At 43.1% G+C, this 12,666-nt stretch overlaps 1 protein-coding gene across 1 annotated transcript; it reads left to right on the plus strand.

The window, feature by feature from the left end:
• Positions 1 to 2,587: 2,587 nt before the first annotated feature.
• On the plus strand, positions 2,588 to 8,711 carry LOC107397383 (uncharacterized). The gene is made up of 11 exons (XM_015977371.3): positions 2,588 to 2,638; positions 3,012 to 3,142; positions 4,029 to 4,093; positions 4,548 to 4,656; positions 4,794 to 4,810; positions 5,097 to 5,319; positions 6,743 to 6,858; positions 7,613 to 7,698; positions 7,780 to 7,914; positions 7,986 to 8,091; positions 8,206 to 8,711. The coding sequence occupies exons 1-11, from the start codon at positions 2,588 to 2,590 to the stop codon at positions 8,283 to 8,285; spliced, it is 1,119 nt and encodes a 372-aa protein (XP_015832857.3). The 3' UTR covers positions 8,286 to 8,711.
• The last annotated feature ends 3,955 nt before the right edge of the window (positions 8,712 to 12,666 follow it).

The following is a 12,666-nucleotide window of genomic DNA, read 5'->3' on the forward strand; positions in this document are numbered from 1 at the left end:
TTTAATTTATGTGGCAAGGTGGAGAAATGAGTGCCCGGGTGGGATTCGATCTCCAGAATGCGCGCTAACCAGTCAGCCAAAGGGACATCCCCTTGGCCAAGTAGCCAGGGCACATGATCAATCGGGATACAGTGGCAGAACGCTCGCACTGTCACAACCATTATGATTTAATGACTTTATGATTTGTTTTGTTTTGTTTTGTTTTTGAACCATGTGTGATTCTTTGTGATTCTCTGTGTGTGGTGAGTGCTATATGAATAAAATGTACTTACTTACAGTGTAACATTAACAATTAGCTTTGCGTGACCAAGTCAAAGTGTTCTGACAATGATTAGTTAGTTGTTGTTTTATAGCACCTTATCTGCTATTACCAGGACTCTCAATGGTTACCACACCTGACGGATTGTTTCCTTCTATGCTGACGATCGTCTGTTTTATTTGACTTCCTTTTATGTGCTCTTTGTCTGTTTATGTGCTTTCATTTGTTGTTTTTGTTTCACCGCATGTGGACCAATGACATTTCTCAGGACTGGCATTCCTGTCAGCTGATGATATCATGTTTTCACAGCAAGATAAGCCAACTGTCAGACATGGTGTACCAAAATACTGTAAGCATTAATATTGTCATGAACCTTGACCTGATTTGTCAGTAGTCTTCAGTTCACTAAAGAAAACAGCCTGTTGTATGAACCTTGTTGACAATGTGTTTAATTAATGCAATAAACTAACTAGTTTAATAACACTGAGTCAAGACTTGTACATTTTGGGGATTTATGAGCTGATTTTTCTACTTTTCTGCACTAAACCAATCAGCTCGTAGACAAAAAAACCATTCATGCTTTTGTAACATTTTGGACCCCAAACATTTAAAATAATCTAAGACTCATAAATATTCTGGGGTCTCGTTTGTAGAACTTTGGGTAAAATCATTGCAACAGCATTTATTAAGCTCAGCAAAACAATTTTACTTACACTAAGTCTTTTTCTGAGATAGAAAATACTGCAAACACACATCTACATGTATTTCCTGCTTTATAAACCACACTGTTCCCAGAAATGTGTTCAGGTGTTTCTGGATCACACCCTGCCTCCTATACACCTTCTTTCTGCCATAAATGGTCAATAAAAACTACCTTGTGAATAGTCCGCATATAAATAAGCTGGCTGATCTTCATTATTTCTTGAGTAACCATGGTAACAGAGAGGACTCGAAAAAGCTATTTCACTGAGACTGAAATCGAGGTGCTTGTGATTGATGGAGCAGCACAGGAAACTCTCTTATTGCCTTCCAGTGGCACAGCGTTACTGCAGCGGTGAACGCTCTGACAGTGTGGAGCCGTGGATCAAGGCTGACACAAAAAAGAAAATTAAACTTTAAAATTTGGTCAGATGGAGTCAAAGAGGCAGATTGCAATAATCATTTTAATGATGTTGTGGAAGTCCACGTTAGAGTCACACTCACACCCAGGTCAGACTGTGTAGTAATGAATGTGAATGTAATTATCAGCGCCTAAAGGCCACAGCATGTTCTACCAGACATGTTCATCTTGTGTTTTTGTGCATGAATGAATTTAACTGATAGTGGGAGAAATAAATGTTTGTACCGGTACACGGTTGTGTTAGCAGAGGCAGACTCACAACTTCGTTGTGAGTTTAGTAACGTACTCAGAGGGTAAAACATGGGAGGGATCTGTCAAACTAGCTGCCTGTCTGAGGATGGTCTGCTCAAACATCTCTTGTGTTAAGGGAGTGTTTGAAACCACCATTTTCCCAGCTATCTTAATCAAATTTAAAATCCGAGCCTTAGACTTCACAGTGAAATTACCGAACCAACATGCAATGCTGTCTCACATTGGTCTCAGTTGTTGCACTGAAGAAAATGGTCAACTCTGGAGACGCCAGACAAACTGAGTTTGTGGAGAAAGTGTAGTTGCTGATGGGTGTGAACACTGCTATGCCTTTCTCTTGTGCCTAGATATGTTTCACCCACAGTGGGTTGAGGGTTCAGGTGGAGTGAGTAAAGCCTATTACTCTGTTCCAGATCTAAGTGTGACACTTATTTAAACCCAAAGGGGTTTTAGGCAGGAAATGTTGTGCTTCTTCATCAAATTAAACAAATATGCCTGTCATCTAATTCCTGCAGCAGGAAACTCGAGAGTCCAACTGCAGGTGTGCCAGTGCTCTGTTGGCACATGAGTAATAGAAGCCCTGATAGTTTACACGTAATGCGGTGGCATGTCCGGCAATTAAAGCACCAATAAGGAATTTTAGGATGTAAGTATGGATGTAGCGTGATATAACTCCTAAAATCAGCATATTTTCTTTCAAGTTCTCCTTCTTATTCACAGTTCAGAGACTGGGCTAGGTGCTTACTGTTGGTTTGTGTGTGTGTGTGTGTGTGTGTGTGTGTGTGTGTGTGTGTGTGTGTGTGTGTGTGTGTGTGTGTGTGTGTGTGTGTGTGAGCATGCACGTGCGTGCGTGTGCATGCATGCATCTGCATGCATATGTGCCAGCGTGCACATGCACGCGGGGTGTATGCACATATGCTTAAGGGTCCACAAGTCTGTAAATGTGGTTTAAATTCTCCATGTCTGCATGCTGGCTGTCAGTCTCCCGTCTCCTAAATGCTTACACTAGGGTCAGTTTGCTTAGGGTTAGGGTTATGCACATTTTCCCATCAAGTGTTTGTTTATTAATCTCAAAGTTTATTAGGAAATGACTTATGTTAGAGTCAGACCTCGTTTTGTGCATAAGCCAGCTTCATGAGTGAGGCCTGTGAAACAGAAATGAACTCATTCACCTTTTAGCTTTGATGCATTTTTAGCTGCTTTCCTCACAGATTCACAGAACATTTAACTGTAAATATGCAACTATCTGCACATCAGCCACACCAGCAGGGCTATTTCTCTTCTACATTCCACTCTGTCACTTCCACATTGTTTCACAGAAGAAACTGTTACCCAACTGCTGCTAACTGATAAACATTCCTGTGCCTACGTGTCTGGCATTAGGCTACGACAGAACCAGTTTATTCCGGAGCCTCTGAAGATCACGTTTGGGATGCTATTTTCTCTGTTTCTATTTTAAAAATGGGTCATACAACTGAACCAGACTGCACCAGTTATGGGCCCCCATCAGATAGGTCCGTAGGACAATGGAGCGGTACGACTGGTGTCGTACAACACCACTGATCAGAATAGAATAGACTTTATTGATCCCACAGTGAGGAAGCTCAGCTGTTACAGCAGCACTTTAAGAGAATAATAGAAAGAAAAAAAATAATAACAAAGGTACATGTAGAAATGCTAGCCCACAGCGATCCTGAAAGTGTGAATGAACTCTGGCGGTGAAGTCTCTCCTGGTTCTGACTTCACACTTAGCGCTGCTGTGACTTCATGTATTCTTCTGCGCATGCAGAGCGCTTTGGGGCCGTAAAACATCCACACTGGAGAGTGTTTGCTGTCGTATTTTAGTTGTAATGTGATTTTGCGTTCCACAAAAATTAGCAATCAATGATGAACAAGAGTCTGCTTCTAGACCTGTAGAAAGAGAAAAACAAACAACAAGGGACACACAACAATACAACTAGAGAAAGCTATCACTGCGTCAACCTGATGAGGAAATATAGTCAAGTCATCTTTATTTATAAAGCACTTTTCAACAGCATAAAAGCTGACCAAAGTGCTTAATAAGCCAAAAAAAACAGAAGTTCCCTAAAAATTCTGAAAATAAGATAAAAAGTTCATCACAAAGTAAAAACATGATAAAAACAAACATATCAAACTGACATAAAAGCCACTAAAAACAGATGCATTCTCAAACTGAATTAAAAGCAACTGAGAACAGATGAGTCTTCAAAAGTGATTTAAAACCCAACAGTGACGAAACCATCCTAATCTGAATTGGGAGTGCATTCCACAACCTTGGAGCTGCTACTGAGAAAGCTCTATCACCCCGAGCTTCCTCTTTGTTCTCGGCACCTCCAGGAGAAACTGGTGGGTGGATCCTCCTTAAAAGATAAAAACTAGCTTTGGTGACGGCACTGATTTGCTTTTCCAGAAGCAGATCACTGTCAAGCCGGACTCCCAGACTGGTCACTACAGGTTTCAAAAATAGGGCTAGTGGACCAAGGTCAGCAGAACATGGCCCACTGGACACACTAGGACTAAAAAGCATGACCTCAGTCTTGTTATTATTAAAATGTAAAAAATTTGCAGGCATCCAGGTTTTAACCTCGTCGAGGCAGTTTAGAAGAGGATCTAAAGAATTGGGTAGGCCACGTTTAATGGGAATATAAACCTGGGTGTCGTCTGCATATAGATGAAAAGAACATCCATGTTTCGTAAAAATAGAACCCAAATCAACATTGTTTTGCTGAACATCACAAGATAATAAATCACTGTGCATTTAGTGCTGACCACTGCCTTCAGCATTATTCTTTCAAAACACATTTTAAAGGAGACTAATGAGTTAGGAAACAATCAGCCACAGTCTCATGCCTAGGGACAGTAAGGAGTCTCTGATAATCCTAACATGCATGTTTTTAGTCTGTGGGAGGAAACCCAGAGAAAACCCACACATGCATGAGGAGAACATACTGACTCCTCTCAGAAAGACTGCTGCTGGGATTCAAGCCTGCACTCTTCTCAATGTGAGGTAAACGTGCTACCTACTGCACCACTATAAAATATGACAAATTATTCAAAAATGACCAAAAACTCAAACTTTCTCGGTGCATCAATTCTAACTTCAGACCAGGTTGATTGTTTCTGTTCCTCTTTACTAAACTTCAGAACTTCGTGTCTGCATGGTATTTTTATTTATTTATTTTTTCATTGCAGAAATTTTACACCATTAAAATGTTTTTATTGTAGATAAGATAAATTGTGAAATATGAGCGCTGGACTTCCTTTTCACATCAAAACCACAAATGATGCCACAAAAAACCTTCTAAATGTTCCTTTTCCTTCCTCTTTCTAGGCATTCAAAGTCTTTCCCCTTTCATCTGGCTGACCCCGAACCCTCTAAAAGAGTCAATCCTAGAGAGGGACAGCATTCGTAGCCACCAATGCAGAAAAATTGAGCGCTTGTGGAAGAAAACCTGCTCCACGTCCATCTGCTGCATCTAAAGGATCTTCCAACCTCCTTTAACTCTGCAGTCAGAGACGCGAGGGTTGCCTATTTCTCCAACCTGGTGTCCCAGAGCAAAGGGAACCCCAAGGTGCTGTTTAACACCATCAGCAGCATCGTCTCTCCTGCCACTCCTACAGCCTCCATCCACTCTGTTGCAGACTGTGAGAAGTGGACAAAGTCAATAAGGTTAGATCTAGCATTTCTCCCTCAGCCTTATCGCTGCCTCTCCCGAGTCCAACCCAGCCCGTAATCCTAGATAGCTTTGCTCCTGTTTCTTTGCCTGAGCTAATTAACTCCATGAAGACCTCTGCATGCCTCCTCCATATCGTTGTTTAAAAGTGCTTTTCAGTCCATCGGTCCCAGCGTGCTCTCTATAACTAATGCTTCTCTGGTCTCTGGTCAGGTCCCTGCTTACTTTAAGAACGCTGTAATCCACCCGCTTCTTAAAAAACCGAGTCTCGACCCCTCTCTCCATAGCAGTTTCAGACCCATCTCTAAACTTCCGTTCGTCTCCAAGATCTTGGAAAAGGTTGTGGCTAAACAACTCACAGCTGCTCTTGATGAACATAACATCTATGATAGCTTCCAGTCAGGTTTTCGTAGAGGTCATTCTACTGAAACAGCTCTTCTTAGGGTCTCTAATGACCTTCTGACTCACAGTGATGCAGGGGACTGTTCTGTTCTGGTCCTGCTGGACCTGACTGGAGCCTCTGACACTGTTGACCATCACCTGCTACTGGAGAAGCTGAGAGACTGAGTAGGCCTATCAGGAACTGCTCTGGAGTGGTTCTCCTCCTATCTGTCTGAGTGTTACTTCTCTGTGGTCGTCTCCAAGTTTCGGTCCTCCACCACATCCCTTACCCATGGTGTCCCACAAGGTTCTGTGCTGGGGCCTCTACTCTTCCTCCACGTTCTGCTTCCTCTTCAGCACATCCTGGGCTCCTTTAAAGGAGTCTCCTACCATCTTTATGCAGATGACATCCAACTGTACATCTCCTTTAAGCCCCACAAGATGTCGCCTAGACTTCTGCAACTCTCTTTTCACTTGTCTGAGCAAAACTTTCCTGAACCATCTACAGGTGGTTCAAAATGCCTGTGCTCAGCTTCTGACCAAGTCCTCCACACCAACACATTCTCACACCCTAAGTGTCAAAAAAGGACACGGTGTGACCAAGCGTTTGTTTCCGATGCATAGGGAGCCCCTACGCATCGGGAGGCGACGCGCTGTGCAAGAGCGTCGGTATCTGACGCCCCGCGGCATCATCTGTCTTATGAAACACACATCTGAATTTAAAGCAAGGTGTGTTTATGGTAATTCATTAATTCCTTTGGACCACTGAGTTATGCAGGGTCCATCAGCCTTCACATGCATGAGGAGAAGGCTCTCTAACCAAACAAACATGATAATGGATGAGTGTAATGAAGTAAACATGTGACTGATGATAAATATGACCTAATGATGTGGAGTAAACAGCATAAACCCCCTTATGAGGGTTTTCACAGTAGATAAGATAGCTAGCACCAAAGGCATGGACGCTGGACTTCCTTTTTAGATCAAAACCACTGATGATGCTACAAAAACATCTTATACATGTTCCCCTTTCTTCAGCTTTATAGGCAACACACACTTTCTACATCCCTTGAGTTTGCTGATCTTCATCATCTCCACCATGAAGTCTCTGACCTTTCTTATTTCTGCCCTGCTTGTTCTGGGGAGCGCTGATGGTGAGTCTTAGCTTCGGTTATAAACATCTGTTTTACGACCCTGTTATGATGACAAGTCACGGAGGCTCCAGATGCAGGCGGGCATCTCAGACATCCCGGTCTCCAGCGACACGCTCCAGCTCTACCAGGAACTAGAGCTGAGTGGTAAAGCAATAGAGACTTGTGCTTCGTAATATTTTCTTCTTGGTAAGCATGTAAGAAAGAAGAAAAGACAGAAGAAAAAGCTAATAACATTGAAGTCCAACCTGTCTGTTTTACCACCTAAACCAGTGGCACCCACTGGAGCACACCAACTGTAATGATCAATAATCCGTTTTATCATTTTATATTTATTTTTTATTACTTATTCCTAAAACAAGCGACATTTAAAACAAGCAGAGATGTTTTGATCATATCAAAACTCCTTTTATGTTTATTTATTTGACACCAGCAGAAAAATGTCTCTATTTTTGTTCTATTCTCATGTTACGCTTTAAGATTTTAGTTTAAAATAAACCTCTTTCATTCATCCAAAGCACTGATATGATGTTTGATGACATGTTAAGTATAAAATAACCCTCTCGTGTCTTCAAATCTCAATGAAATGTGAAACTACAGCAAGTTTTTCCACATCACCAAGTTCTGGAACACAAAAGCAAAGCTTCTTGTAACTTGGTCAAATAATCAAATTAACTTAAGCAACTTCTCATACTTCGGTTAACAATAAGAAATGATAGTTTTGTTATTGTAAAAGTAATTTCTGATTCTGCCTCAGGTCTTTCGTGCCATCATGGCTGGACTCCGTACGGGAGCCGCTGCTTCCTGTATGTACCAGCAAGGCTGACCTGGACCAGCGCCGAGGTGAACCGCTGTCCAGATTCATGCAGCTAATAAAAACACGTTTGTTTAGTTTTGACTCATTCTGCTCCATCTCCTCTGTAGAAATTCTGCCTGAGCATGAAAGCCAACCTTGCATCGGTGCACAGCTACTCTGAGCACCTGGCCATCCAGAGGATGATAGCAAACGTCGCACACGCTAATTTCCCTGCCTGGCTCGGAGGATCGGACTGCCAGCGTGTGAGTTATTCATCCAGTCATTTAGGATTTGTTATCATTTGCACACTAACCAACCATGTGGCACGTTTTAGGAGGGAACCTGGCTGTGGAGTGATGGAACAAGCTTCAACTATCGATACGATGGAGTGTTTAACAACGTTGGAGGGAATCAGCACTGTCTGCACATGAATTTTGGATGTGAGTCATTTTAAAACTCATACCTGCATGGGTTAAGTTATACAAATGGGCTTTTTCTTTAAACTTCAGTGAAAAGCAAACTTTATTTTTTCTGACTGTTTGTGTTGCACACAGCTGCCAACATCTGGAATGATCTGCAGTGTTCCCATACACTTCCATTTGTGTGCGCCAAAAAGCGTCGCACATACGGCTGAGTCACGACATCTGTCATCAACACGACAACTCTGGGAGTGTGAATGTGCTTTTTACAGCTGATACGTAACTTCGCATCCTAATGAGCAGAATATTTCACACACTGAATGTGTGTGTTATGATAAACCTCCTTTTTAATCTACACTTTAATGCTTTTGCAACTAAGATGCTTTTTTTTTCTCGCATGAAGCTTTAATAAAACGATCAGCACTGAACTGGAGTCTGCTGAAATCATAAACACCCATGGGTTTGATGGGAGGAAAGAGAAATACGTCATTAAAAGTTCAACATGTTAAAGTTTTAACTAAAATATGTCAGAATCACTCTCAATGTTTAACAATTTAGGTAAAACCGAAGGTTTTTATGTAAGTTGTGTTTTGTTTAGTGATGTCATGCATGAACTTTAGCTGTACAACTACTAATACAAAAACAGGTAGATACTCACTTGTCACAACGTCGTTGTGAGCCTGTGTGTGTTTTTGTTAGCGGCTCCACCCTCTCGGTCTACCAGGCAACAGCACTTGTTGCGGTTTCAAACAGGAAGTTGGAGTGGTGTGAAGCCTGGGACACACTGAAGAGAGACGCGCCCCGTTGTGCCGCACCGTAGTTTTAGACACAAAAACTACGGTACTATTTATGTCTATCTATATATAGTATATTATATTATAAGAGATTAACTAGAGAAAACTGACTCACACTAGGAAAAGCTCCAACAACGGAATAGAGCGGCAGAAGGGGAGTTAAAGCTAAAGACCTGAAGCAGAAGGAAACACAGAGAGGGGAAGGACATGGAAGGAACTGGGGGACTAGGCCTTGTGGTGGTGATGGTTCTCCTGCAGGACTAACAGAGCGTGTTTGTGACCATCAACACGTTTTACCACTTTGGTGATGGGGAGCACATGTGGAAGCACGTCCAAGGGTCAGGTGCCTGTACACTATCTTTGACACACATGCATACATGTTGCACCTTTATGTGCCTCCTTAATTAAACACTGACCCAAGAGAAACCTGGCCCTTGCTGCCGGTTCCCTCTGACCACTTCTGAGGGGGTGGAGCTTCATCTCCACCACCAAGTCTCTGACCCTTCTGGTTTTTGATCGTTCTGCGGAGCGCTGATGGTGAGTTTCAGCTTCTCATGTTGCTTATCTGAAGCCTAGTCCACACGTAGCCGGGGTTTTTTAAAAACGAATATCCGCCCCTCCAAAAACTTGCATCCATGCCACCTCGTTTTAAAAGAAAACTGTCCACATGTACCCGGATAAATACGTTGTTAAGGACATGCCAGACCTGTAGGCGGCAGTACTTCCCCCGTTCTTAACCTCGTCCTTCTTCTGTGGTCTTCCGCAAGGAGCAGTAATTCCGCTTGCAAAAACAAACAAGCAAAAAGCGCTTGGACAATTGATAAAGCGAGCGCAGCTCTGAGGGCATCCATGATGCCGGATAGTGTAAACACAGGTCGCACACGTGATGTCAGCATTTTTAGTTGCGGAAAGCGACGTTGCAGACCTTAAAACTCCGGTTTTGTCCGTCCACACGCAGACACCCAAAACGGAGAAAACGCAGATCTTCACTTTGGCCGGAGTTTTTAAAAAGATCCGTTTTCATGTGAAAAAACTCTGTTTTCGTGTGGATGACAGGCCAAAATGTAGAAAAAATATCTACGTTTTGGCAGATCCCCGGCTACGTGTGGACAGGGCCTGAGTCTCCTCGGTGACACACCCCAGCTCCACCTGGAACTAGAGCTGGGTGATTAAACGAAAGCAGCATACATGCCTGAATAATTCAACCTCTTTAGACATGGAGAACGGGTTAATATTCACAAATAAATGATGAATAGCCTCTGCAATGCATCAACGGGGCCAAGCCAACAGCACAGTAGCAGCTGAATGACATCATGTCTGATGCTTGTGAAGCTGTCGCGTCTCACCTCAGGTAACAGGTAGGACAGCAGAAATGAGAGCCGACAGATAAGATAAGAAAGGCCCAAACTGTTTGGTCGTGTAAGCAAGTGTTGGCAAGGTAGCATCAAACAAAGCAAAGTAAGGTACATGATGTCAGACCTGTGTGTGTCAGGATCCACCTGAACCATCTGCTGGAGCACGCTGATCAGAAAACACGTTCTGGTTTGGACCTGAGGCTTCTCTCAGAGCTGGGGTCTGAAACCCGCGGCTCTGGAGCCACATCCGTGTAACTTTGACCCAAATGAAATGACGCCGCAGCTCCTTTCCCACCAGTGAGGCGTGTAAAAGGAAGAAACTAAACGTAAAGTTCCTCAGGTGTTCTATGTTGTAGCTGCCTGTCCTCCCAGCTGGACTTGGTCCAAGGCTCGCTGTTTCCTCCATGTGCGTTCAGGCTGACGTGGGGAAACACTGAGATGAACTACCATCCTGATTCATGCTTCTAATAAACACATTATTTTTACTGATTCTGCTTCATCTAAATGACAGAGGTCGTGTCTGAGAAGAGGTGCACACCTTGCCTCTGTGCACAGCCTCACTGAGCATGTAGCGATCCAGAGGATGATCATAAGGGTCGCTCGGGCCTCAGCCTGGCTCGGAGGAACCCACGGGAAACGTGTGAGTTATTTGTGCAATCATGAAAATGCTGCTTTTGTTTTTATTTAACATGAAATAACCATGTGGTGTGTTTTAGAAGCTGGCATTGAAGTGATGGGACGCAAGCCAACTATCGACGCAAGGGACGCTTGAACAAGGCTGGAAGGAATCGGCGCTGCCTGCACATGAATCCTGGAGGTAAGTCACACATGGAATGATTTAAAACATAACACCTAATGAGTTTCCCTTCTTTAAGTGAAAAACAGTCATGTAACTTATTATCTGACTGATGTCACGTTTAGTGTAGGAGGTTGGAGCCAATATGCAGAAATCCCCAGAACGACTCGAGGCAGGAGAGGTTTTAAAGAAAATAATTCCTTTAATAAGGAGGATGTGCAAAAATCCACGGCACAAGACTATAACTGAAAACTCAAAAACAAACAAAGGCTCACACATGAGCACAAACTCGGGAAACTCAAGAGGGGACCGAACAACGCAGACATACGACAACGAACCAACAACCACTGAGAGACAAGACAGGGCTTTTAAACACACAGAGGGAAGCAATCAGGGAAACAGGTGACAGGAGTGAGGTGTGGAGGGAGGACAGGTGAAATCAATTAACTAAATGGAAAGGGGAAAACCAAGCAGAGAGGAAGATAAACATAACCTATGAAACACTAAATAACTACACCTAGAAACTGAGGGCAGAGATAAAAAACTAATAACTAGAGGGGTGAGGAGGACTACAGTGACCCCTCGTTTATCGCGGTAGATGTGTTCCAGACCTGGCCGCGATAGGTGAAAATCCGCAAAGTAGGGACACCATATTTACAGTACAGTACTATATTGAATTATCGTATGATCATATTCTCTTTTTGTGGGTAAAACTCAAGAAAAAAAACTTTTACTTGGTTTTTTTATAGTTTTATTACAAAAAGTGCATTTTATGATGAAATTGATTAAAAAACAGGAATTTCTTGATATTTCGCATAGAAAACTAACGCGAATCGGTGAAAAATAACGCGAATCGGCAAATTTCCCTTGAATAAGGCTCCAAAGAAAAAACCCACGAAGTCGTGAATCCGCGATAAACGAACCGCGAAGTAGCGAGGGATCACTGTAATGCCAACAATGGAAAATACAAGGGAGTGACCAGGAGGAAAACATGAGGGAAGCCTAGAGGGAGCTGGGGAACACCAGAAGACACAAGAGGAGAACCTGTACGGCAAGCCGAAACCTGAGGAAGAACGGGAGGGAGCTGGGGACCAAGGGGACACAGAACGTGACAACTGATGCATTTGTTACACACAGCTGCCAAAGTCTGGAAGGTTGTGAGGTGTTCCCATCCACTTCCATTCATCTGCGCCAAAAAGAGCCGTAGAAATGGCTGAACAGCAGCATGAGTCATCAGCAGAATCGTGCATCATGCTTTTGCTCAAGCTGCTTTAACTTTGACAGAATAATAAAGAAATGGACAAATAAGAGGAAGAAGATTGTTCTTGTGGGTGAGCAACAATGTCCATGCACTGCACGGGAGTTAGTGCACGCCCTGGCAAAGATTACTTCAACACCTGGAGCTCAGCCTGTGAGCCATCGTGGTAAACTACAGCCCACATCTGGCTCTGCACTATTACTGACATCCAGCATGAGGGAACGCTGGCATTACACGTTTATTAGAAGCGCCTACAACTAAAACGTATCACTTTGTCGCATTAGTAATGAAAAATGTTGAACTTTGTCACAAGAAAGAGATTCTCTTAAATGGTAAATGGACTGAGTTTGATATAGCCCCTTCTAGGGTTCTACAACCCCCCAAGGTGCTTTA

This window comes from Nothobranchius furzeri, chromosome 2 (assembly GCF_043380555.1).
Source record: "Nothobranchius furzeri strain GRZ-AD chromosome 2, NfurGRZ-RIMD1, whole genome shotgun sequence".
In the NCBI taxonomy this organism is placed as follows: Eukaryota; Metazoa; Chordata; class Actinopteri; order Cyprinodontiformes; family Nothobranchiidae; genus Nothobranchius; species Nothobranchius furzeri.